We start from the raw sequence: 27774 nt of genomic DNA, 5'->3' as shown, positions 1-27774 counted from the left end.
CAGGAGAGCAGTGGGTAAGTTTAGATCCTCTAATTTGTTCTTATTGCAGTTGAACTTTTCAAACATAAGTGTTTAGACTTTACAGTTACCCGTATTATGTTTCATCTTCTTTTATTTTGTTTATTGTGGTAGTTTGTCAGTAGCTTTTAATACACTAATTTGTTTTTAGCATACTAGCCCTGTCTCTCGAGTTTGTATTATTTGAGGGTTTCTTAACCAACAGATTTTAAAAAAAATAAATTTATTTATCTATTTTTGGCTGGGTTGGGTCTTTGTTGCTGTGTGCGGGTTTTCTCCAGCTGTGACGGGGGTGGGGGGGGGGTTGGCCACTCCTCGTTGTGGTGCACGGCTTCTCACTGCGGTGGCCTCTCTTTGTTGCGGAGCATGGGGCTGTAGGCGCGCGGGCCTCAGTAGTTGTGGCTCATGGACTCAGTAGTTGTGGCGCCCGGGCTTAGCTGCTCCACAGCATGTGGGATCCTCCCAGACCAGGGCTCGAACCCGTATCCCCTACATTGGCAGGCGGATTCTTAAACACTGCGCCACCAGCGAAGTCCCAACAGATATTTTTTGATTGTTTACTATATGTAGAGCACTAGATATGTTTCTTTTCCTTATTGTATTGATAGTTTGGGGCAGTGGGGGAGGACTCGAAATTTATTTTGAATAAATGTTTCCATGAATTTCCAAGTTATTGATATCTTAGAGAAAGAAAAGGAACTTGCCCTACCCCGCATTACAACATAATAAAACACTCCAGTAATCATGAAAACATATGATACTTGTCCAAGAACAGACAAGGAGACCACTGGGACAGCATAGAGAACTCAGATCAGAACTTAATAAGATAAACTGGCATTATAAATTGATCAGTTAAATATAGATTGTTTAGTAGATGGTGTGGGAAGACTGGTAGGGAGAAAAATAAAATTGATTTCTTACATAATACTGTTTATAAAGAAGAACCTCAAATGGATTAGTGACCAACATAATATAGATAAAATTATAGAGTTAATGAAACATAGTACATCTTTGTGAGTTAATATTTGCAAATTATTTCTTAAAACCTTAAAAGTATGAAACCATAAGGTTAAAAAATGATTAATTTGATGATACAGCATTAAAGATTTCAGTTCAGTAAATACATGGACATTGTTAACAGGTAGGTAACATTTGGGGGAAGATATTTGCAACAACTAAACCTGTTAAATGAATTAACATTAGAATATCAAAGAAACTCCTTCAATTCAACAAGAAAACTGGGACCCCAATAGACAATGAACAAAGGAAACAAACAGGGAATTCACAAGAGAAGAAACACAAATAATGAAGGGATGCTCAAATTCATTAGTAATAAGAGAAATCTAAATAAAACAAGCTTTTATTGGGCTGGCAAATAATTTACTGGGCTAGCAAAAATTAGAAAGCAAAGCTGGATAATGCCAAATCTTGTCTGGGATGTAGGGAAATAGGAACCTCCAGGAGGATTGTTCAGTGCAGCCATTCTGCAGAGCAGTTTGGCAGTTCTTCATCATTTAGTTGATAAAATTCACTTGGACCTAACAGTTTTGTTCCTGGGTATATATAGCCGGATTAATTCTCACACAAGTTCATAAGGGGACATAGAAGGGGATATTGCATTGTAGCATTGTTTTGGTGGCTGACTGTTCTCTGAGTCTGTATTGCTGGGAGAGTAAGTAGACAGCATGTGGAGTACTTTGCATCACAAGGAACTAAGTGTCCCACAGCAACGTGAACAGATTTTAAAAACCTAGTGCAGAGGTTAAAGCTAGGAATATATGCAAACAGAAGAATGTTTATCAAACACATTAGAAAAAATAACTTATTAGGAAGAATGGGAATAAGAAATGAATATGGAAGGAAAGAAATCAATTAGTTAGAAGAGGAGTCTTATATAGATGAATGATGATAATGTGGCATGAACTGAGGAGCATGATTAACTTAAGCTTTTGTACCTGGAGAATAAAAGTGGGGTTTGGAGACTCATTTGGCAGTGGGATATAAGTTGGGCCGGAGAAGAAAAAATTAAAGGCATAAAAAACAAGAAACTTAAAATAATTCAGGTACTAGAACATGAGGTTTTAATTTAGGATGATGGTAATTGGGAATGGAAAGTAGAAGACTGGTGCAAGAAATACTTGCAAAATAAAATTGAAAGGCGGGGAAATAGAAATTTTGAGCATTTGGAAAATTCCTCTGGGTATCAAATCAGCTTAATTATTTTGTTCCAGAAAATGCTTTTTTCTCTCCTTTCTCTTCTGCTTCACTGGGCTAGAATTGAATATTTTTCCCATTCTTTTAAATGTATTGTAAATTATACCAGTACTATGTGAGTGTACTGTCATTGTAATATATTTAGATTGTGTAAACAAAATAAAAAATCATTCTTCTCTTCACTTCTTTCTCCAGAGGTAACTAACCACTGTATCTGTTTGGTACATACCCTTCTAGATATCTTTCCACTGCTTTTACAAATTATGTGTACGTAAAAATAAATATTGATTTGTGGATATTTGGTATTATTCTCTCTGTAGTCTGCAAATTTTTTTAAATGTCTGAAAAAGCTTTAATATCATTCCATGTAAGTATATAGGATAAAAATGTTTGCTGGGTAAAAAAATGGAGGTTTCAAAATATCCTTACTGGCTAGATACCATTGGAAGAATGGGTGGGTAGAGGAATGGGGCGGGTACAGGATACAGGTGTGTTTATTGCTCTTAAAATCTCACAGTCTAGTAGAAGTGAAGTATATAATAATAATTATAATACAGTGAAGAAAGTGTTCTAATAGATATATGTACTAGGTGCTATTTGAGCACAAAGGAAAGAGCATGATATTCTTTGATAAAGAGAGGTGAATGTGTCAGGTAGTGCTTAGAGATGGTGAAAGGGATTTTGGATCAGTTTATAAGGATAATATTTTGCAGGTCAACTGTGTCCCAAAATGATTAAGTAATTCACTGGATTCATTCTTCTCTGTCTTTTGTGAAATTCATATCATCCCTTCCAGAAATCAATCTTTCTGGTATCCTAAGCCATGGTCCTGAAAGCAAAATCTTTACCATGTATGATTATCTTTTAGAATTTGGACAGCTTTAAATAGTGTAAGAAATTACTTTAGGTAAGATTTTTGTATTTCATCATGCAGAGGATTATATGAATGCATTTTTTCCCTTTTTTAGGGAGGTGGTTGACTCAATGGTTCAGCATTTTAAAGTAACTATATTTGGGGACCGTAGACCAGTTTATGATGGAAAAAGAAGCCTTTACACAGCCAATCCACTTCCTGTGGCAACTACAGGGGTAAGATGCATTCCTTTATCAGAAAGCTATACTTTTGCAATGTCTTTTAAATGCACTTATTGCCATTTTATTGTAGTCTATATATGTATCATTTATCTATTTTAACTTTTTATTTTGAAATAATTTCAAACTCAAAGAAGAGTTGTAAGAATCATGCAGAGAACTCATGTATACCCAGATTCATCAGTGTTCTTAAAAGTTTGCCACATTTGTTTTATCATTCTCTTTCCTTTCTCTTTTACTTTCTTTGTATCTATAGAGACAGCTATATATAGAGATACATATACATACTTATTTTTTCCTGGACCATTCAAGAGTAGGTTTTATACATTATGCCCTTTAATGTGTTTTTCCTAAGAGCAAGGATAAAAACCATAGTACAGTTACTAACTTCCCTAAATTTTACATTGATATATTTTTGTCTAATCTGCCCCTATTCCATTTTTGCCATTTATTCCAATGATGTCCTTCAGCATTTTTTTTTCCCTTTAGTACAGAATCCAATCCAGGTTCCTGAATGTATTTAGATGTTACGTCTTTTTAGTCTTCTTTATTCTGGAACAATTTCCCAGCCTTTTTTTTTTTTTCTTTTATGACATTAACATGGTTGAAGATTACAGGCAGGTTATTTTGTAGGATGTCCCTCTGTGTTTTTCTGGTGCTTCCTCTTGGTTAGATTCTGAGTAAGCTTTTTTGGCAGGAATATTACGTAAGTGTTCTTTCCTTAATAGTGCATCGTATCAGGAGGCACATAATATGTATTTGTTCCATTAACGGTGATGTTAACTTCGATCACTTGGTTAAGTTGGTATCTGCCAAGTTTCTCCTTTCAAGTTATTCTTCTTTCTTTTGTGGGGAGATCATATTTTTTTTAATTGTGGTAAAATACACATAACATAAAGTTTATCATTTGAGCCATTTTTAAGGTATGGTTCAGTGTCAAAGTACATTTACAACCATCACCATCATCCATCTCCATCTTGTAAAGCTGTAACTCTGTACACATTAGACACTTAACTCCCCATCTTCCCTCCCCTCAGGCCCTGGCAACCACCATTCTACTTTCTGTCTTTATGAATTTGACCTCTCTTAGTACCTCATATGAGTGGAATCATAGTGTTTTGTCTTTTGTGATTGGCTTATTTCACTTAGCATAGTATCCTCAAGGTTAATCCATGTTGTGACATGTGTCAGAATTTCCTCCCTTTTTAAGGCTGAATAGTATTCCATTGTATGTGTATACTACATTTTACTTATCCGTTCATCTGTTGATGGACACTCGGGTTGCTTTCCCATTTGAACATAGATTTACTCTAGGGACCTCGTATAAGTGGAACCATACAGTATTTGTCCTTTTGTGACTGGATTATTTTACTTAGCATAATGTCCTCAAGGTTCATTCATGTTGTCACGTGTGTCACAATTTCTTTCCTTTTTAAGGTTGAATAATATTCCATTGAATGTATATACCACATTTTGTTTATCCATTCATCCGCTGATGAACACCTTTTGGCTGTTGAAAATAATGCAATAATGCAACATGGGTGTATAAATCTCTCTTCTAATGCCTGCTTTCAGTTCTCTTGTGTATATACCTAGAAGTGGAGTTGCTGGATCATATAAATGATAATTGTATTTTTAGTGTTTTGGGACACCACCATACTGTTTTCCATAGTGACTATGCCATTTTATGTTTCTACAAACAGTGGACAAGGGTTCCAAATACTTCACACCCTTGCCAACATTCGTTGTTTTCTGAATTTTCGATAGTTGTCATCCTGTTGGGTGTGAGGTAATATCTCATTGTGGGTTTGATTTTTATTTACCTAATGACTAATAATGTTGAGCATCTTTTCGTATGCTTATGGGCCTTTTGTGTATCTTCTTTGGAGAAATATGTATTCAGCTTCTTTGCCCATTTTTTAATTGGGTTATTTGATTTTGTTGTTGTTGATGAGTTTTAGGAATTCTTTATGTATTCTCATGGGATATATGTTTTGGAATATTTTCTCACATTCCATAGGTTGCCTTTTCACTATGTTGATTGTGTCCTTTGATGCACCAAAGTTTTTAATTTTTGTAAGGGAGATACTTTTAAGAATCCCATTTCTCTTTAGACTTTTTTAGTAGCTGATGATTCTTGCTTGGAAGGTTTATTATTATGTACTAATGGTGATTTTCTAATTCTGTCATTCCTTCTACATTAATCATTGTTATTCTACTGTAAGGGAGCACATTTTCATCTCTTCTAGTTCTTTATCCTTATTTATTTGCCCAAATTGTCCCAGATTTTGCCTGTGGCAGCCCCTTTAAGTTGGTTCCTGTGTGCTTTTGTCATGACACATCTTTTTTTTTTTTTGAGTATTTCCTTACTTTTGGGCACAAGATGTTCCAGGTTCATCTTGTGTTTTCCCTGCTGTAGTCCTGCAACCAGCCATATCTCAAAGGTACACTGGTTTCTTTTAGTTAGGGAATACAATTTAGAAACCAAAATCTGGGTACTGGATGTGCTCATTGCTGCTGGGGTATATGTGCTTATAAGCCCTTTCAATGGACAGAGATAGAAAATATAAATACATAAGTAAATAGATAAACAAAACAGATAATAAATATTACATTCATATAATAAACCTAACATATGTATCCTGCAAGTACCACTTACTGTATGCAATATTGTACAGTATGTTTATTGGAAATCATGAATTCAAACTGATTCTTCCAGTTCTAGTCTATCCCAAAAGGATTCTTCCTTTACTCCCTACATTGCATATTTGTGTCTTGCTTCTCCTTTAAACCCCTGACTCTCCAAAATATTACCACTTTTACTTATTTGTTCAGTCCTACAGTACATATAAAATAGTTTCTGAATTACTACACTATATCACTACAGAAAACAAACATAGTAGTAAGAGTTTAAGGTTTTATTTTGTATGCAGTTCTTTCCCACCCACCCCTCCTCCACACCCCTAACCAAGAGTATAGTCAAAATATATTATGTTCAGGAGTTACCTGAATTAGTGTTTTCTTTTCTTTCTTTCTTTCTTTTTTTTTTTTAATATTCTTTCAATCTGGCTATGTTATTTGTTTGAAATGCATTTGGTTTCATTTGATTTTGTATTTATTCAGTTTTAGTTTTTTCTCTCCATCCTTGTTGATCTTATTTTTATTTTTTTAATGTTATAGAACTTAATTTAACATGCTTCCAAAAGTCAAAACTAAGCTGAAAAATATACTCAGAATTGTTAATCCTTCCTTTATTTCTTCCAATCTGTTCTTTCATATCCTTTGAAAGTAACCCCTTTTTTTTGTTGTTTCTGATTCATGCTTTCTGTGTTTCTTTTTACAAAAATAAGCAGATATATGAATATTTTTCCATTTCCCCCTTTCTCACATAAAATATGGCATACTATTTGTAATCTCTTGTACTTGCTTTTTTTCACATAACAGTGTAGCTTGGAAATTATTCCATAGCAGTTCCGTTACCTTTTTTTTTTATATCTGCCTAAATGGTCATTTAGGTAATTTCCATATTTTGCAATGGCAAAGAATGCTGGCATAAATAACTTATTTACATTTTAGTCTATCGATTTCACATTGAGATTGTTTTTTTTTTATATTTGCCTTGTTTTCTCTTAAATATTTGTATCAGTTAAAAATTATTGTATTTATCTTTTAAAACTTTTACCAGTTGACTCTTCTCCCATCAACAGGTAGATTTAGATGTTACTTTACCTGGGGAAGGTGGAAAAGATCGACCTTTCAAGGTGTCAATCAAATTTGTCTCTCGGGTGAGTTGGCACCTACTACATGAAGTACTGACAGGACGGACCTTGCCAGAGCCACTGGAATTAGACAAGCCAATCAGCACTAATCCTGTCCATGCCGTTGATGTGGTGCTACGACATCTGCCCTCCATGAAGTGGGTGCTTCTGGCTTTTTTTTCCTCTTTAGGTTTTAAGTGTGAAAGCTTTCTTCCCAAAAGTAGGTTGTGCAGTCTTCCTTTGGTTAACCTTCAGATGTTGTATATTTTGATTATCGTAGTTGAAGAATAGCATGCATACAAATTCATTGAGAGAAGTAAGTTACATAAAATTCTCTGACTTGTGAAAGTAAATGCACATCATTAGCGTAGCTATTTTTTTCAGAAAAAAATGTCTAACCCTTTTTCTTAGGAGCTATAAATCTTAACTAACTGATACATTATCAGTTTTAGTATTTTAGTTAAATCACCGTGTTTTAAAGGTAATTTCATTGTTTGTATAATAGTATCAAAGTGTGTTGAAATCGTTACTTTTTTAATCACAGTAGCATCTCACATGTGTATATATATATCTATTTGTATATGTATAGGATCAGTGTGTCTTTTTAAAGAAAAATATTATGTCCTACAAACAACATTTATAGAAGTAGCTTTTTGATCAATAATTATTTATTCTTTAGCATTTTCTAAGGTTAGAACTATTTTTTAAAACTATTTTAAATAAAATTTAATCTTATTCAAATATTAGTTTTAAATATAGAGAATTTCAGTGAGGGATGGTGTTTTTTCATTTTGAGTGGTTGCTTTTTGATTTCACAAATTTGGAAAATGTTTAGTTTCATATATTAATAATGAGAGGCATTATTATAAGTTAAGATTATATCCTCTAGACTCACCTGTTCTGCAGATTTAAATACTCAATGGGAAGGAAAAGATTGAACATGCCATTTTAATTTTTGTAGATATACGCCTGTGGGGCGTTCCTTTTTCTCAGCTCCAGAAGGATATGACCACCCTCTGGGAGGGGGCAGGGAAGTTTGGTTTGGATTCCATCAGTCTGTTCGGCCTGCCATGTGGAAAATGATGCTTAATATTGATGGTAAGGGAATTAAAACCATGTTCTGTGCTGGGTAGTTGATTTCTATATGGCCTGTGTGTGTGTGTCTGTATATAAGTACATTTTATATGTAATTATATGTACTGGTGTCTTGAATTAATATTTGGACATATATTAAGACAAACTGGAAAAACCTTTATTTTTTATTGTATTTCATTTAGAAATCCTTTATATAGAACTTGTCCTGGAATGCTACTAAACATGAAGTAAGCAAATGGAAGCAAATGTAAAAGCCTTGACATGATCATCTGAGCAATTATAATTCATTTTTGTCCTTAACAATTATATAAGTCAGTATTTCATTATGAAATACGTATTTTAAAGGAAGAGAAGTCTGTTGGTCTTGGTGACCCTTAGATTGTGCCTACTACTGATGTTTAATGTGGTGCTAATTGCATTCTCATTTTTAGGTGTTTTTTTTTTTTAAGAATATTTTCGAGTATATATAAAAGTAGAGAGAATAGTATGATAAACTGCTGCCTATGTAGCCAATATCCAGATTGTCAGGATTTTTCTGCCTTTGCTTAAACTATGTACATTTCTTCCTCTACTGTAGTAATTTTAAATCAAATCCCATACAGCATGTTATTTTTTCCCTACTACAGTGTGCACCTCTAAAAATATGGATGTTTTCTTACACAGTCACAATGCCACTATCATATGTAAAAAATTTAATCATTTATTTGTAGTTTCTAATCTCTGTCCATAATCAGATTTCCCTGATAGTCTCAGGGATAGTTGATTGGTTCTAATCAGGATTTAAACAAGATCCACACATCGCATTTGGCTATTATGCCTTTTAAAAATGTAGTAGTCCCATTTCCTTCCCTCTAGTTTCGTTTTGTTTTTTCCTTTTTTATGTCATTGACTTGTTGTAGAAACTTTCACTTTTCCTGTTGAATATCCAAAAATCTGGATTTGTCTTTTGTTTTCTTGTGGTGTCATTGTCTTCTTCCTCTATCCCCTATATTTCCTGAAAATGAAAATGGGCCCTGTAAGCTTGATTCAATTCTGATTCATAAATGCTCTGTATTGTATCATATTAGGAGGCATATAGTATATAGTGGTCCCAACTTTAGTGGTACTAAGATTGATCAGTATGTTCAGAGACCAGTAGGCCTGATCTCTCCATTGTAAATTTCCCAGTCAGTCTTTCAGTCACTGATATTCCATTCGTTGATCATTGTTACCTGAGTCATTTATTTCACTAGTCATTTTTTCACTAGAAAAACTGGTATTTTTTCTAATTGTTATTCCTTTTACATTAGGTGGAATTCTTATGTGGAAAATCACATTGTCCTGTTGATAATTCATAGTCTTTGATAGCTTTCTTGCTTTCTGGCACAGCAGAATTTTCCAGATTCATCCTGTATTTCCTCCTCTATACCTGGAATCAGCCATTCCTCCAAGGATCCCTGGGTCTTTCCAGATCAGTACATAGTTTTGTCATTATTTTCAGCTGCATCTACCATTGTGGGGATACGTCGAGATGATGTATTTTTAAAGTCATCTTTAGGTGTATACTAGGGCTGTTGTTTTTTTTTTGCAGTACGCGGGCCTCTTACTGTTGTGGCCTCTCCTGTTACGGAGCACAGGCTCCGGACGCGCAGGCTTAGTGGCCACGGCTCACGGGCCCAGCCACTCCGCGGCATGTGGGATCTTCCCGGAACGGGGCATGAACCCGTGTCCCCTGCATCAGCAGGCGGACTCGCAACCACTGTGCCACCAGGGAAGACTAGGGCTGTTTTTAATTATTTTCCATTTCAGAACATCATTCATATATATATTTTTTTAATTCATTTATTTATTTATTTTTGGCTGTGCTGGGTCTTCTTTTCTGTGCGTGGGCTTTCTCTAGTTGCGGCGAGCGGGGGCCACTCTTCATCGCGGTGCGCGGGCCTCTCACTGCCGCGAGCCTCTCATGTTGCGGAGCACAAGCTCCAGACGCGCAGGCTCAGTAGTTGTGGCTCACGGGCCCAGCCGCTCCACAGCATGTGGGATCTTCCGGGACCGGGGCACGAACCCGTGTTCCCTGCATTGACAGGCAGACTCTCAACCACTGCGCCACCAGGGAAGCCCCATTCATATATTTTTATTTTTAAGATAGATTCCAGGAGGTGAGATTGATGGGTCAAAAGCAGATATATTTGTAATTTTGATTGTTACTGCCAGATTGCCCTCCACTGAGATTGTAAATATTTTGCATCAGTAAATGAGACTACCTGTTTCCCTATACCTTTGCCACTAGAGGTGTCAAACTCTAGATTTTTGTCAATCAGATTTACAAGAAATAGTTTCCTTATGTACTATTATTTTGCATTTGACCATCTTTTCACATATGTAAGGGCCACCTTATTTCTTTTTTATTAATTCTTTATGTCCTTTGCTCCTTTTTTTCTGTTGGATTTTTGGTCTTATTTACTGAGAGAGCTTTCTGAAATCAAGGAGATTAGCCCTTTGTGATATGAATTGCAAATATTATCCCTAGGTTGTTATTTGTCTTTTGATCTTTGGTGTGGTCTTGTTTTTGCTTTTTGTCATGTAGAAAGTTGTCTTTTGGTGGGGCTGTGTGTTTCAGTCAGTCCTTTCTTTTATAATTTTAATATCTTCTAGGGCTAGTCTCATTTTTCTCTTCAGGATTTCTGGGCCATTCTTACTTATCTCACTATATAAGCTTTAGAAATACCTTGTCAGAACTAGTGGTTATGGGAGGATGGACTGTTACTTTTACTGTGACCTCATTATATTTTTAAGTTAAGTTACTGAGTCTTAAGATAGTGAGTCTTTCTATCCAAGAAAACACTATGCCTTTCCATTTGTTCCGGATTGCCTTTGTTTACTTCAGGAGTGTTTCAAAGTTTTCCTCACATAAAATTTGCACATTTCTTATTATCATTCCTGGATATGTCCTCTCTCTCTTTTTTCCCTATTAAATGGGTTTATAGATTCTAACTGGTTATTGTTTATGTACATGAAGGCATTTAATTTCTGTATAGTAACTTTTTTCTCTCTGCCTTATTGAATTACATTAACTTTTCAAGTGATTTCCTTGCAGTTTCTAGATTATAATCATTTCATCTATGATAGTGATAGGTTTACGTCTTCCTTTGGATTTTTGTACCTCTAATATTTTTTATCAGATTATATTGACTAATTAGATAGGACAGTGTTAACCATTAGAGAATAGTGGGCATCCTCTTTTTATTCCTTACTTTAGAAGGAATGCTTCCAGTGTTTCTGCATTAAATACATATATGTATGTATATGTTTAGGAGCATCTGTTGGTTCCTATTTTATTGAGTACTTTTAATCAAGAATGGATGTTGAATTTTGTCAGATGTCTTTTAGTGGCTATGGAGCTGATGATATGATATTTCTCTTCTTTTTTAACAAACACTGAACTAAACATGTGGTTTTGGATTATTTTAATGTGATGCTGGAATCTGTTTTTTAATGCTTTACCTTTTTAATCAAATTGCAAAAAGTAAGATTGATCTGATCTGCAATCTTCTCTTTTTTTATGCAGTCTTTTTCAAGTTTTGGTATTAATATTTTATTTCATAAAGAATTTAGAAGTTTCCCATTTTCTAAAATGTACAACAGTTTTTAAATAGTGTTGAAATTATCAGCTCTTTTAAGATTTGGTAGAATTCCCCTGTAAAATCTTGTGGCCTGGTGTGTTTTGTTTTGTTTGGTGGGTAGCTCTTTTAAATCTTTCATTTATTTTGTGAAAAATCAGTCTGTTTAGAAATATATATTTTATCTATATCTAATGTATCTTTACTAAGTAGTTCCTTTTTTTTTTTTTCAGTTTTGTCTACTTCTGTGGTTTATCCCCATAGTTTCTTTTTTATATTTGTGCTTTGTTCTTTTTACTCTTAATTAGGAGAGGTAGTAGTTTAATCAACGGGTTCTCCCCACCTCCCCCCACCAAAGAGCTTTTGAATTTTTTTCTTAGTTCTCTGGCTTTCTGACTCCTTAATTTCTCTTTTTAGCTTTATAAATTTTTTCTTCCACTTTTCTTCAGTTAATTTAATTGTTTTTCCTTCCTTTTTGAACTATATTAGTAACATTTAATTTCATTTCTTCTTATTAAAAAAAGTATTTAAAAAAATTATTTCGGGAATTCTTTGGTGGTCCAATGGTTGGGACTCCGCACTTTCACTGCTGAGGGTGTGGGTTCGACCCCTGGTCGGGAAACTAAGATCCTGCAGGCCGTGTGGCATGGCCAAAAATAAAAACAAACAAAAACCAAAAAGAACAGTTATTTTTCTTCTTATCACTGTTTTAGCTATGTTCCAAAGCTTCTAATACCTAGTTTTTTATTATATCATTTTCTCAAAACACCACAGATTTCATTTGTATTTCCCATATTATCCAAATGTTGTTTGAGAGACTTTTTAAATTTTCAGATTGAAGATCTTTTTATTTTCTGATTGTGTTATAAATTTCTAGTTTCATTTTGCTGTTAATCAGAAAATGTGGTTTGTATTTCTATTTTTAGAATTTGTTGAGGGTTTTTTTTTTTTAGTAACCTAATATATGGTCAGATTTTGTGAATGAAAGTTCAATAGCTATTTGAAAATAAGATATAATCAATTTTTAGGATAGAGTTAAATGAATATTCATCAGCACTTCAATTTTGATTATGTTGTTTAGATCATCTATTTCCTTATTTATTTTTGTTTACTTGTCTCAGATGGGAGAAATAAATTTAAATTTCCTATTGTGTTTCTATTTCTTCTTATATTTCCACTTTCATGATGTTGCTGCTATAGTATTGGGAGCATATGTACACCTGTCTGTATTCTTCATTGATTTATACCCTTTACAATGATAAAGTGACTTTTTTTGTACTTTTGGGCCAAAAGTCTACATTGTCTAACAAAAGGATTATAATCCATGTGGTATGTTTTCTGTGCTTTTTAAATGCTAGTTCTGTTATTAGGAAAGATTTTTTTTTTTTCTCATCAGTGGTTACCTTCATATAATAATCATCTTTCCCTCTCTTTAAAACAGTATCTTTTGCTTTCCTTAATCAGTAACATTTATATTAGCTTTATTCTTTTCCTTCCCTTCTTTCCTCCCTCTCCTTTTTTAACTAGTTTTAGCCAATATAGCATTATTTTATTGTTGTTATGATTTTGCTTAAATTTATACTACTTGACTTTCAACTTTGATTCCTGTCTATTACTGTAAAGTGAAATCAGTGAGTTTATGCTACTTTTTATGATTTTTCTGTTATTCATTTATTTGTATATATTACTGTTCCAGTGTTTTTTGAGCATGTTAACAGTTACATTCCATTCTGTCACCTGTATATTCATTCGTTTTCATCTTAAATCTACAGTTATATGTGTTGGTGCTAACTGCAAGTCCTTTTGCTAAAATTTTTCCTGTCATCTCTTGGTTGCAGTTTGTCCTCAAGTTGTTACTTCAGGAAGGGCTCATATGAGTAAGAGCTGAGTTTTTGCATATTGAAAACCATTTGTCTATAGCCTTTTTCCTGAAGGGACTGCTTGGCTAGACATAAAATGATTGAACCACACTTTTTTTTCATTCAATTTTTTCTTATTGAAGTATAGCTGATTTCCATGTTGTGGCAGTCTCTGCTGCACAGCAAAGTGACTCAGTTCTACACGTAGAGACATGCTTTTTTTTTTAATATTCTTTTCCATTATGGTATATCTGAATGACACTTTCTTGAGTTTCTTAAAGGTATTTTCCCACTGTCTTCTCACAGTGAATGTTCAATAGAGAAATATGATGTCAGCAGATTTTCTTTTCCCTAGAAGGGACCTGCTTTTTTTGTCTGGTTGCTGAAAATATTTTTTACAATTATTTTACTAGATTTTTTTCTCAGTGTTGAGCATTTTGGGTCAGTTTTATTTAAAACATGGAATTCCCTTTGAAAATGTAGGTTCAACTCTTTTATCTTTTTTTTAATCTGTCATTTTATTTTCTTTTAAAAAAAATTCCATCCTACTTGCTCCTTACTGTGCCTTTTGTGATATAATTTTTACCATTTGCTCAGTCTTCATTTTTTGAATTTGAAAAAGCCTTTTTCTTCCATTTCTTTCATGAGTTCTCAGTGCTTATTTCATCTTCTCTTAACTGTTTGTCTTTCCCCTTAGTTCTTAAATTTCTGCTCTGAGATCTTTCTTCATAGCTGCATTAAGAAGTTTTGAATTCATGTTAAAAAGTAGTGTTATAATTTTTTATCTACTTCGTGGTGGTATTTTCTGTTGAGTTTTCTTTGTCAGGGATGTTGTGCTGCTTTTTTACATTTTTTAAATGGTATTTTTGTATGGATACTTATCACTTTTGTTATTCGTATTTGAATGAGATGAGTTTTCCCAAACCACCTATTAGAAGAGACTGGAGTGGGAGAGGGAGGTGGGACAGGACATTAGGAACAAGGTGGTTTTCCAGGTTTCTCTGCTCAAGGCCTCTGTCCTCTGTTGTTCTGATGGGTTCTTTCTTCAAAATAAATCACATCTCTTTTGCCTCTGAGTAATATATGTTTAAGGAGTTTCTGCTACCAGGGGAATTCAGCTCCTGCCTTTTTTTTTTTTTTGGCGGTATGTAGGCCTCTCACTGTTGTGGCCTCTCCCATTGTGGAGCACGGGCTCCAGACACGCAGGCTCAGCGGCCATGGCTCACCAGCCCAGCCACTCCGCGGCATGTGGGATCTTCCCGGACCGGGGCACGAACCCGTGTCCCCTGCATCGGCAGGCGGACTCTCAACCACTGTGCCACCAGGGAAGCCCAACTCCTGCCTTTGAAAGTGCCTGCTCAAACATTAGCAATTAGAGAATTTGTGAAGAGTACATGGTAGTTCATTGTACTCTTCTTTTAACTCTTCTCCAAGTTTGACATTACAGAGGAAAAATGCAAGCCTTGGTTTTAGAAGGGTAATCCTATCTGAGCTCTGTCACTTCTAGTTCACCCTCTACTCACTCTCATGACACTTTCTACACCTCCTTTCTCTACTTCCTTCTGAGATTTCCCCCATTCAATCTCAGAACTAAACATTGCACTTCCCACTTAGGGTAGGACCCTCTCTCTCTGGAGTGAAAATTTACTCTTGCCCCACTAGGCTTTCTTTCATCTTTCATGTCTTTCTCCCTTGCATAGGTTCTACTAGTCCCAAGTACTTTGGGCCATATTTACTTACAATCTGGCATTTTCAGGTTTTTATTGTCTCCTAGGTTCATTGAAGATGTAGGATGTTTTTTCCTTTTCTTTTCTCTCTTTTTTACATTATCTTTGTTGCTCTGTATCGAGTTCTAGGAGGAAAGTGGGAAATTTTGGAAATAAATTGCTGCTATTTTCCTACTGGAACTTAAAGTTCAGCTTTGGATATTACTAAAAAATAATTTCTAAATAACCCATTGGTTGAAGAAATCACAAATTTTAAATATTTTGAACTGAAGAGTATTGAAAATAGTACATATCAGAATCGGTATGATTAGCTAAAGCAATGCTTAGAGAGAATTTAAAACCTTAAATGCCTATTAGAAAAGAAGAAAAGCATCAATTACCTATACATTCATCTTAATAAGTTAGAAAAATAACATAATTAAATGCAAAGAAAAATAGAAGGAAATAAGAGTTAAAAACAGAAAATAATGAAATAGAAAACAAATTTACCTCTATCCTGTAGGTAGGAAGACTTCAAAAGTTTTCAAGAAGGATAGTGACATGATCATATTTGTTTTCCAGAAAGAGACCTCTGGCAGCAGTGTGGAGAATAGATAGAGGAGAAAAAAACTAATCTGAGAAGCCAGTTAGGAGGCTTTTTCAATCACTAGTTCAGGTAAGAGATGGTGATGGTCTAATGTGGGATGGAGAGGAAGGAACATATTACAAAGATTAAGTTGAAAAAATAGGTTTAAAAACCATGTCCAGAAAAAAACTTTGGGTATAGTTACTGGTACATGGAACTGATTGGAAATGAAGAGACCAGAAGGTTTACTAGGTTTTTGAAGGAAATGGTTTTTGGAAGTAAAGCTACAATCTTAGTGTATTAGGTTCAACCAGAGAAGCAGAACCAGTAGGAGACACATAGAGAGAGAGAGCGATTGGGCTTACACAGTTGTAGGGGCTAGCTAGTCAAGTCTGAAATCCTTAGGGTAGGCTATCAGGAAGGGCAGGCTAGAATACATGGGTATGGGCTGTAGCTGCTGTCCATAGGTGGAATTTCTTCTCTCTCTTGGGGATACCTCAGCCCCGTTTTTAAGGCCTTTCAACTGACTAAATGAGGCCAACTTAGATTATCCAGGATAATATCCCTTTAATTACATCTATAAAATATCTTCACAGCAATACCTAGATTAGTGTTTGATTGAATAACTGACAAGTAGTAGCCTAGCCAAATTGACATATTAAAAATAAAAAAACAAAACCCCATACCTGGCCTACAGAATTCTATGATTATTCAGTCTTTGAAACAACCTTCATATTCCCAAACCTTCAGTGACTGTGCTAGCTAACGGTGCTGGCTTTTATAAACTAGCTTTCAAGAAGGGCATACTCACCAACATACATTCAGAATAGTGACTCATTCATACCAAGTATGAATGATAATACTGAATATGGGAGGTAGGTCTGCTGTTGCTGGTTAGCTGGCAGTATATACCATGTATAAATATGTCAAATGTAAATATGTCTAAAGCTTGAGGATTCTATGGAACATATGGACAGAGTCATCTAGTATGTAGTTGGAAATGCAGATGTGAAAATCTGTAGTGGTGTGAGCTAAAAGTAAAAGTTTTGGGACTCCTTAGTATATAAATCCATATTTGAAACTCTGAAAATGGAAAAACTTTAGAAATAGTATTTAGATTGAAAACAGGAATGAAAAGGATAGAGCCATGGAGAATACTAGCATTTAAGGAAGAGGAACCAGTGAGCAATTAATGATTATCACAGGCAGTATGAGAGCCAAGAAATGGTGTCAAGGAAGCCAAGGGAGGAAACATATTCAGAGAGCAGATTTTACAGTTAAGCAGCGGAGCTTTTCCAGTAAAATCAAGAGTAAGACAAGGATGTCAGTACTATGATATTTAGTCACTATTGTGTTTGCTAACTTCTGTTCTTCTTACAGGTTTCAGTCTACATGTTACTTCCTTGAGAAGCAGTATTTGACACCCTTCTTGCCCCCCATCCAGCCATTCCCCCAAGTCTGAGTTAGGTATTTCTCTTATGTATTCCCATAGTACAGTATACTTCCCCTGTAATACCATGTGTCACCTTGAATTATAAGTGTTTATTATTCTTTGTCTCCTGTTAGAATGAAAGCTCCATGAAGCTAGGGACTGTCCATCTTATTCACCAGTCTACCTCCATGCCTGGCACAACTCTCGGTCATATTAAGCAAGGAATGAATAAATAAAACCAAGAACATGGAGGAGGAGTATCTAATTGAGCCTGGAAAGTTAGAAAAATATTTGTAGAAGTAAATGATGTCTTAACTGAGCTTTAGAAAATGTGATGACATTGAGAGTTTGGGTTGAAAAGGGGATACACAGGAATAAAAGATTTCTGAGAGGTCTCTAAAATATAAAACTTTATTGAAAGATATAAGTGAAGATCTGAATGAAAGAAATATATTAGGCTTATTGAGAAGACTCTGTTTGATAAGATGTCAATTCTCCCAAAATTAATCTGTAAATGCAATTTTAAGTAAAATCTCAATTGGGTATATAGTGAAACTTGATAAGTCAATATTAAGATTTATATGGAAAATATAAGTGACGATGAAAAACCAATATAATTTTACAGAAGAGTAAAGGGGGAGGAATTGCCCTCCTTATGTTGAAACTGTAACAATTTTAGCACACTTTTTAAACTGCAGGGACAGACAGATTAATGAAGCAGAATATAAAGCCTAGAAATAAGCTGTGTGTGTGTGTGTGTGTGTGTGTGTGTGTGTGTGTGTGTGTGTGTGGAAACTTCGTTGATATTAAGTTGGCATTTCAAATCACTGAGGAAAGAGTAAAATGTTTAATAAATGGTGTTTATGCAATTGTTAACTATATGAAAAAAATAATTAGACCCATCTCACATCATATCCCAAATTTATTTCTAGGTGGATTGTAATCTAAAATTTGTAAAGCAAAACTTTAAAATTCTGTCAGGGACTTCCCTGGCGGTCCAGTGGTTAAGACTGCACGCTTCCAGTGCAGGGTGTGCAGGTTCCATCCCGGGTCAGGGAACTAAGATCCCATATGCCATGTGGTGTGGCCAAAATAAAAAATAAGATTCATTCAGAGAAAAAGTAAGAGAATATCTCTAACATTGAACAAAATGTAAAATGTATAAATCATAATAGAAAATACCGGTAAGCTTGGCTCTGTCAAAATTTAAAACTTATTTGTTATAAATACACCATAAACAAAGTTAAAATGCTAGAAGAATATTAAAGCATATATAACCAAGATCTTTATGGGGTATAAGGCAATCAGTTAAAAAAAAAGGTAATTCACAAAAGAGGAAACACAAATGGCCAATAGAAAATCAGATTCTCAAATTCATTAGTAATCAGGAAAATGCAAGTGAAATCAGTACCATTTCACACCTATCAGATTTATAAAAATTTAAGTCTTATATCAAATGTTGGTGAGGATAAAGTATAAGGAACTATCATGCACTGCTTATAGACGTATGATTTAATACAACTACTTTGGAGGCCGTTTTCAATATCCAGTAAAGATGATATTGAACATGTCTTAAAACCCTTAATATACCATAGAGGTATCTTGCAAAAACTGAGACATTATTTGTAATAGCAGAAAATTGGAAACAGCCTGATTCCTGTCAATAACAGAATAAGTAAACATTGGAATGAGTACATAAATTGTTCTATTGTGGTATACTATGTAACAGTTAAATGAATGAACCAGGTCTACATATATCAACATGGATTATTATTGAAAACAATGTTGGGGGGATGATCAAATAGCAAAAGGTTATGTTACTACTTACGTGAATTTTTTTTTTTAAGTATATACTGGATACAAACAAATGCAGTAAAAGTATTGAAACATAGATGGCGGTGCTTTGTGACCGCCTAGAGGGGTGGTATAGGGAGGGTGGGAGGGAGACGCAAGAGGGAGGAGATATGGGTGTATATGTATACGTATAGCTGGTTCATTTTGTTATAAAGCAGAAACTAACACACCATTGTAAAGCAATTTTACTCCAATAAAGATGTTAACAAAAAAACAAACCATAAAAGCATAGATGGGACAAATACACACCAGTTTCAGTATAGTGGTTCCCTTTAGGAAGAAGGAAGGAAAGAAGAAAGAGGAATGAAATAGGTTGGTTGGGATAGGGAGAAGAGATAGACCTATAAGGCTACATGTTTCAGGAAACATGTGACAGTATGTTTATTTGTGTGAACAAAGTGTGTAGATAATTTCAGGTGCCACTGTGAAGCAAAGAAACAAAAAGATCTGTGTTATCTTAATGAAATGAAATAAAACCTAAAATTTTATTTTCTTTTATTTATTTATTTATTTATTTATTTTTGGCTGCATTGGGTCTTCGTTGCTGTGCACGAGCTTTCTCTAGTTGGGGCGAGCGGGGGCTACCTTCGTTGCAGTGCACGGACTTCTCCTTGTGGTGGCTTCTCTTGTTGGGAGCACGGGCTCTAGATGTGTGGGCTTCAGTAGTTGTGGTGTGTGAGCTTCAGTAGTTGTGGCGTGTGAGCTTCAGTAGTTGCAGCTCGTGGACTCTAGAGCTCAGGCTCAGTAGTTGTGGCTCACGGGCTTAGTTGCTCTGCGGCATGTGGGATCTTCCTCGACCAGGGCTCAAACCTGTGTCCCCTGCATTGGCAGGTGGATTCTTAACCACTGTGCCACCAGGGAAGTCCCAAAGCCTAAAATTTTAAACGGGTTTGTTCTTATGAGACTGATGTGCTGCCTACTGCGCTAAGAAGGCACTTAAATGAGTTTATTTTTAAATTGTCAATAATATATAATGCTGCTGTGAAAAATAATGAGGGAAAATATTACACTGACCACCTTACTTGCTTATATTTCCTTTCTTGTTTGTGTGGTTTTGATTTTGCAACCCTTCCACTTGGTATATTGCACTGAACAAAATAGTCTTTATTGAACTTGAAATCAACCAGAGAAGATTAGTATTGAGCAATATAATGAGTACTACGAGGAAGTACTAAGTGCAGTGGGACTGCGTAACAAAGGGATCCATTCTAGTCTCCGTGTTCAAGGAACTTTTCTCTGAGGAAGTGACAGGTGGGAGCTAGGTGAAATTTGCGGTGGAGATAAGCATGGAATAGTACTTTAAGAATGCAAGCAATTTAATTCTAATTGTGTGACTTAATCTTGTCTTCAAAATGATTGTTTTCATGGTGTTTAACATCCTAACTCTCAACTATGTAACTTTAATGAATTTTACCAATCTTAGACACACAAAAAACTTTTTCTCACATTTCATTATCTCTGAAATCAGGAGATGTCTTGCAGTAGATTGTTTGTCACAGTTGAATTGGCAAATTTCTCTTTTAGGATACACACAATACTGATGTACCTTACCATAATTGGCATTTTAGAGTCAATGAAATGCAGAATATTTTTTTAGGTTGGCCTGCCTTTAGGCCTAACTCATTTGCAACTTGCATTTAATTTTTGTAATTATGCATTTTAAGAGCATCAGAGTGAATCTCGGGAATTCCCTGGTGGTCCAGTGATTAGGATTCCGCACTTCGACTGCCGAGGGCGCAGGTGCAGTCCCTGGTCAGGGAACTAAGATCTCACAAGCCGTGCAACACAGCCAAAAAAGAGTGAATCTGGTACTCATTAGTTGTATGTCCCTGAAGATATTTTTGTTTACCACAGGGAGAATGCTAAACATTTTACATTAATTACAGTCAGCCCTTGTTACCTGGGTACCATGTATACTGAGGGCCGACTGTATTATGTCATTTTTTTATAAGGGACTTGAGCATCCACCGACTTTTGATATCCAAAGGGAGTCCTAGAACCAATCTCCCCAAGGAACCAAAAGACAACTGTATCTCCTATGAACGTCATCACAGTTGTATGAGTTAAGTGATACCCCCAACTGAAGTTTAGAGACAAAATCTAAACTTTCTCTAAAGTGACTTTCTCTCTCAAAATGTCACATAGTTTGTATTTTATATTTTTATTAATGTATTGATATATGTAATATAACCTATTAAAGGTATATTTAGATATAACTATATTTGAGGCACAATAGTTATTATATTTAAATGATAGAGGTCAATTTTTCTGATTCCAGAGATTATGCCCTTAATATTCACAGCTCTTTACTGCATCCTTTAAGAGGCAAGACTCCTGGCAGACAAATCTCAGACCCAGGACATCTGAGTTGAGAAATGTTTTTTATTTTTATATACTTTATTTACTTCTTTGTGCTTTTCAGTAAAAAGTAGCTTTCTATAAAACATTCACTATTTTGCTACTAGAAGAAAGTAGTCGTAATATATAAATGGTTGTAGAATTTGGTAATTATAATTTATGCTGCTTAAGAGTCAAAAGTTCTCACTGAATATGCTTCCTTTGCAAGGAAAACAGATTTCTAATAAGTAATTTATTAATCACAATATTAGTGTTGCTTGCTTCATATGTTTGTCTTCAGTTCAGGTATAAGATCCCTAAGGTTAAGAAATAATTTGATTTTTACAGTATTCAAATTAGTCCTCAGAAGTAGACCAAAGCAGAATATTTCTTTAGGGTGAAAGGGTCAGGCAACAGGGCAGGAACTTTATCAGCACTGGTCAAGCTCAGCCAAGTAAAGATACCTGTATCAGGCTTGTCTAGTCTATCCTCACATTAGAAAAAGAGTATAATGGCATCAGGAATTTCAGTGACAGTCTAATCAAATCTGTTTCTTGACCCATACTGCTTCAGTCTGATAGAGTATGTTCATATTTGGTGCACAGCTGTCCTCTTGGGATCAAACTTCACTATCTGTATCCCTTCCTACCCCTCCCCCCTTTTTTAGAAGTTTCATGAGAAAAGGGTACACAGGAGGCAAAATTTTTTGATGCCTTACACATTGGAAAATGTATCAACAAACCTAAATGAAAGTTCAGCTAGGTTTCTATGTTGGAAATAATTTTCCTTCATAAATTTGAAAGTGGTGCTCCACTTTTTAAATGGCTTTAGTGAGGTTTTGTTTCCCTTGTATTACTTTCTGGAAAATTTACTTACCTTCATTTTCTAACCCCCTTCGCTTTTTAAAATTTCTATTCGTTCTTTTTTATTTCCTGAATGTTATTTTATAGTAGCATACTATTCTTGTTTCATATATGGTAGTATCTTCTCTAAGCTCACTGTAGATCATTTATTTTGGGGTATTATTTTTCTTACACATGCTTATGCTTCCTCCAAATTCTTTTTTTGTTTGTTTGTTTGTTTTGATCATTATCCTCCATTTTGGAAGCTTCCTTCAAGCATATAGTATCCTTGATTATTTATTCATGATGCATTGGGACTCTAAAACACTGACTAGATGCTTTGAATTCATCAGTGGAGCCTGTTTACTTTGAGCTTTATCATAGGGTGATTTGATTGGGCTGATGTTGGGGAACCTATAATGTTAGTTTATCCTTATGTCTTACCTGGTCAAATTACCCAAAGATGAGCCCTCCAAACCTCCTGCTTGAAGGGTAATAGTCTTCATTACCTGCGATCTGGAAGCCAAGTTGGGGATTCTGGCTTGGGGAATGTCTGCATTCAGCATTTAATATTTATAGTTATTTAATTCCTTGTTTTGGGTACAGTCCTGTGCCCTTAATTGTGCCTGACATCCTCCCTCCAAAAGTCTTTTACTTTTTCCAGAGAATACACCTACAGTTTATGCCAGGATAAAGACGAGGCAGTTGTTCTGCAATGTGAATGGAGCTGAACAAGGGATCTAGGATTCTACCTGCTTCTCAAACAGCTTTCCTCTTCATTTTTCTGCACTACCCCCATGCACTACCCCCATCCTTTTATCGGTTTCAGAGGTACCTAGCACTGCCATTTCTCACGCCTTCTGAGGATTCTATCTGCTATGTCAGTTACAACTTGTCTACTCGCTTTTCATCTTCTAAAATGTTGGTGCATTTTCTGTTTTCTGTTCTCCCTTCCTTCTAGGTTTATGTCTTTTTTCTTTCTTTCTTTCTTTCTTTTAATTCCTTACCATGGTTATAGTGGAGTTTGAGGAAAGAATGAAATGAGCTGCGTGTGGTTCCTCTGCCATCCTAACCCAGGATCTGTTCTTAAAAGGCAGAGGCTTTGTCTGAGTCATCTTTAAATTCCAACCCACAAAAGAGTCCCTGTTATGGTAGGTACTTGATGAATGTTTAAATGGATGGTTAAGTCTTGTTTTACATCTGTAAAACTCAGTAACAAGTTTGTGCTAGAGGCCTAGTTTCTTGCCATCTGGACCTCTCAACAGGGCTGGTTAAGTGTTGTCATGATATTGTGGCTGGCTTCCTCTGGAGCAAGTAATCCATGATAGAGCAAGGCAAAAGCTGTAATGACATTAAGGCCTAGCATTGAAAGCTATATTCTGCCAGTTTTGTAATGTCTTATTAGTTATATAAACCAGTTATATTCAGTGTAGGAGAGACACAAACGTGGAAATCCCATGAGGCAAGACTTATTATTAGGGACCGTCTTTGGAGGCAGGCTAGCACACACACTTTCTATCTTAAGCTAGAATAAGAACAAATTAAACCCAAAGTAAGTAGAAGGTAGGAAATAATAAAGATCAGAGCAAAAATTAATAGAAAAACAAACAATATAGAAAGTGAATGAAACCAAAAGTTAATTCCTTTTAAAAAGCTAATAAAAATTTTAAACTCCTAACAAGGCTAATCAAGAAAAATAAAAAAATAAAACTGATTACTAGTGTCAGGAATGAAAGAAGGGGTTATCACTAAAGATCCTTCAGAACTGAAAGATTAATAAGGGAATGTTAGGAACAAATTTATACCAATTAATCTGATAAATGAAACACAACTTTACAAAAATTGGCTCAAAGAAAATTGGAATAGCCTTGTATGTATTAAGGAAATTAAATCCATAATTCTTTCTAACAAAGAAAACTCTAGTCCCAAATCATTTCGCTGCTGAATTTTATCTAACATTTAAGGAAAAATAATACCAATCTTTCACAAATTCTTTCAGAAAACAGAAGAAGAAGAAAGGCTTTACAACTCAATTTTATGAGGCTAGTATACCCCGGAATCTGACACCTGACAAAAACAATGTAATCCTCTCAACAGACAGAAGAAATCATTTGACACATTTTAACATTTTCATGATAAAAATTTGTAACAGACTAGCAGTAAAAGGAAACTTATTCAACCTGATCAAAGCATCTAGAAAAACATACAGGCATCCTCATACTAAATGATAAAAAGTGTGAATGATTTTGCCATAAGATTAAGAAGAAGGCAAGAATACTTGCTCTCACTACTTCTAACATTGTGCTGGTGGTCCAAGAAAAATAAAGGCATAATATTGTAGAGGAAGTAATACAACTATCTCAGTTTGCAGAAGACATAATTGTTTACGTAAAAAATCCTAAGAAATCTACCAAAAAAACCCAAATCCTACTAGAATTAATAGATGAATTTAGCAAGATTACAAGACACTAGTTGCATATACAAAAAGAAAATACTAGCAGTATAATAAATAATACCCAGCATTCAACAATTAGAAAAGTGAAAAACACATGTACCATTCATAATATCACAAAATGTAGGGCTTCCCTGGTGGCGCAGTGGTTGGGAGTCCACCTGCCGATGCAGGGGACATGGGTGCGTGCCCCGGTCCGGGAGGATCCCACGTGCCGCGGAGCGGCTGGGCCCGTGAGCCATGGCCGCTGAGCCTGCGCGTCCGGAGCCTGTGCTCCGCAACGGGAGGGGCCACAACAGTGAGAGGCCCGTGTACCGCAAAAAATAATAATAATAATATTTAGGAATAGATTTTAAAAGAGATGTACAAGCCCTCTACACTGAAAGCTACAAAGCATTCCTGACAAAGATAGGAAGATATAAATAAACAGAGATACCATGTTCTTGGCCCAGAAGCCTCAAATTCTTAGGATGTCCATTATCCCCAAATTGATCTGTAGACTCAACACAATCCCAGAATCTCACCAGACTTTCTTTTTGTTTTTTTTTAATAATATAAATTGACAAGCTGATTCTAAGATTTATATGGAAATGCAGAGAACCTAGAATAGCTAAAACCATTTTGAAGAGGAACAGAGTTGAAGGATTCATAATCCCTGATTTGAAGACATGCTATAAAGCTACAGTAATCAAAGCTGTGATATTGGGGTTAAAGATGGACATACAAATCAATTTACATGATAGCTATAGATACTACACTTGATCTTAGCCAAAAGGCTAAGAAGTGATTAGAATAGCTAGAAATAGCTAGAAATAGACCCACTTACGTGGTTGATTGATATTTGACAAAGGGGCCAACAAAGGGGAAAGAATAGTCTTCTCAATAAACGATGCTAGAACAGCTGAGTATTTGTACAAAAAAAGAAACCATTAAAACTGAGAAATTTGTAAGAAAAGAGGAAAAATATTCATGTCCTTGGAATAGACAAAGATTTCTTAATATGTTGGAAACCTCATCTAAATGAACACATTCTCTTAAGAACACTGTTAAGAAGATGAAAAGACAAGCTACTGCTGGGAGAAAATATTTGCATAACATATCCTAAACAAAAGATTTGTGTCCAGAATATATGAGAAACTTGCACAACTCAGACAATTTAAAAAAGTGGTCAAAATCAGACACTTCACAAAAGATGGGAATGGCCAGTAAGCACTTGAGAAGATGCTAAACATCATTCATTGGTCATCTGGAAGATGCAGGTAAGAACCACAGTGAGATATCACTTCATACCTGCTAGATTCGCTAAATCAAAAAGACTGGCAATACTAAGTGTTGGTAAGGGTGTGGAGCAATCAGAAATGGTAGGAGTATAAAATTGTACAACCACTTTGAAAAATATTTTGGCAGATTCTTTTTTTTTTTAATATTTATTTATCTTTGGCTGCATTGGGTCTTCGTTACTGTGCGCGGGCTTTGTCCATTTGCAGCGAGCAGGGGCTACTCTTCGTTGCGGTGGCTCCTCTTGTTGCAGAACACGGGCTCTAGGCGCGTGGGCTTCAGTAGTTGTGGCATGTGGGCTCAGTAGCTGCGGCTCGCGGGCTCTAGAGCACAGGCTCAGTAGTTGTGGCGCACAGGCTTAGTTGTTCCGCAGCATGTGGGATCTTCCCGGACCAGGGATCGAACCTGTGTCCCCTGCATTGGCAGGTGGATTCTTAACGACTGTGCCACCAGGGAAGCCCTTGGCAGATTCTTTTAAATTTAAACATTTTCTTGCCATGTGTCCTACCAGTTCTATTCTTAGGTCTTTCCCCAGGAGAAATGAAAAAATAGGTCCATACAAAGATTTGTGCATATATGTTTACATGTTCATAATAATTAGGAACTGGAAACAACCCAAATGCCCAGCAACAAGTGAATTGAGAAACAAGTTGTGATTTATTTATACAATGAAATACTACCCAGCAGCTAAAAAGAACTAACTACTAATTTATACAATGGTATGGATAAATCTCAAGTAAGATGTACAAAAAAGCTAGACAAAGTGGTGTATACAGTATAATTCCATTTATATGAAATTCTGGAACCATTTATTCTATTATGAAACGAATCAGATCAGTGCTTGCCTGTGGCAGATGTGACAGAAGCTGATTGCATAGGGGCAGGAAAGTACTTTCTGGGGTGATGACAGGTTCTGTCTTAATTGGGGTGGTAATACCATAGATGTATATACGTTTGTCAAAATCATTGACCTTTACAATTGAAATGCATTTTATTGTATGTAAGTTATACCTCAAATTGTCTTTTTTCTTGAACTGAGATATCATTACACATCCACCAGAAGGGCTAAAATTCAAGTCTAACGATACTAATGGTGAAAATTTCTCACGACAGTGACTCTTAAATGCTGCTTGTGGGAGAGTTGTTAAAACCACTTTGGAAGAGTTTGACATTATCTAGGAGAATCAGAGATACACATCCCTAATGACTCAGCAGTTCTACTCAGATATTGCCTTTTCTACTAGAGAAATATACGTGTTTACGTATATCAATAAGGCCACCTAGGCACTTCCCTGGTGGTCTAGCAGTTAAGAATCCACTCTTCCACTGCAGGGGGCACAGGTTAGATCTCTGGTTAGGGAACTAGGATCCCGCATGCTGCGTGGTGCAGCCAAAAAAAAAAAAGGCTATAAGAATATTCATAACCTTATTCTAATAACCAAAGGAAAGTGCCAGCATAAACTGTCCACCAACATTAATAATCAGGTTTTTTTGGTTTTTTGTTTGGTTTTGGTTTTTGCCGTGGGGCAGCTTACGCCTGGGATCCTTAGTTGCCTGACCAGGGATTGAACCTGGGCCCCTGGCAGTGAAAGTTCCCAGTCCTAACCACTGGACTGCAAGGGAATTCCCTGTCCATCAACATCAGAGTGGAT

At 35.6% G+C, this 27774-nt stretch overlaps 1 protein-coding gene and 1 pseudogene across 1 annotated transcript in view; one reads left to right on the top strand and one right to left on the bottom strand.

Moving 5' to 3' along the window:
* AGO3 (argonaute RISC catalytic component 3) overlaps positions 1–27774 on the top strand; it is a 127943-nt gene that overhangs the window by 35578 nt on the left and 64591 nt on the right. Inside the window, exons 3-5 of the mRNA XM_060140571.1 lie at positions 3201–3321; positions 7032–7240; positions 8044–8180. Of these exons, the coding sequence (XP_059996554.1) occupies positions 3201–3321; positions 7032–7240; positions 8044–8180 (467 nt within the window). The remainder of the gene's footprint in view (positions 1–3200; positions 3322–7031; positions 7241–8043; positions 8181–27774) is intronic.
* LOC132516627 (U2 spliceosomal RNA) lies at positions 25554–25632 on the bottom strand (annotated as a pseudogene).

This window comes from Lagenorhynchus albirostris, chromosome 2 (genome assembly GCF_949774975.1).
Source record: "Lagenorhynchus albirostris chromosome 2, mLagAlb1.1, whole genome shotgun sequence".
Taxonomy (NCBI): domain Eukaryota; kingdom Metazoa; phylum Chordata; class Mammalia; order Artiodactyla; family Delphinidae; genus Lagenorhynchus; species Lagenorhynchus albirostris.
This window is presented reverse-complemented; position numbering and strand designations above follow the sequence as displayed.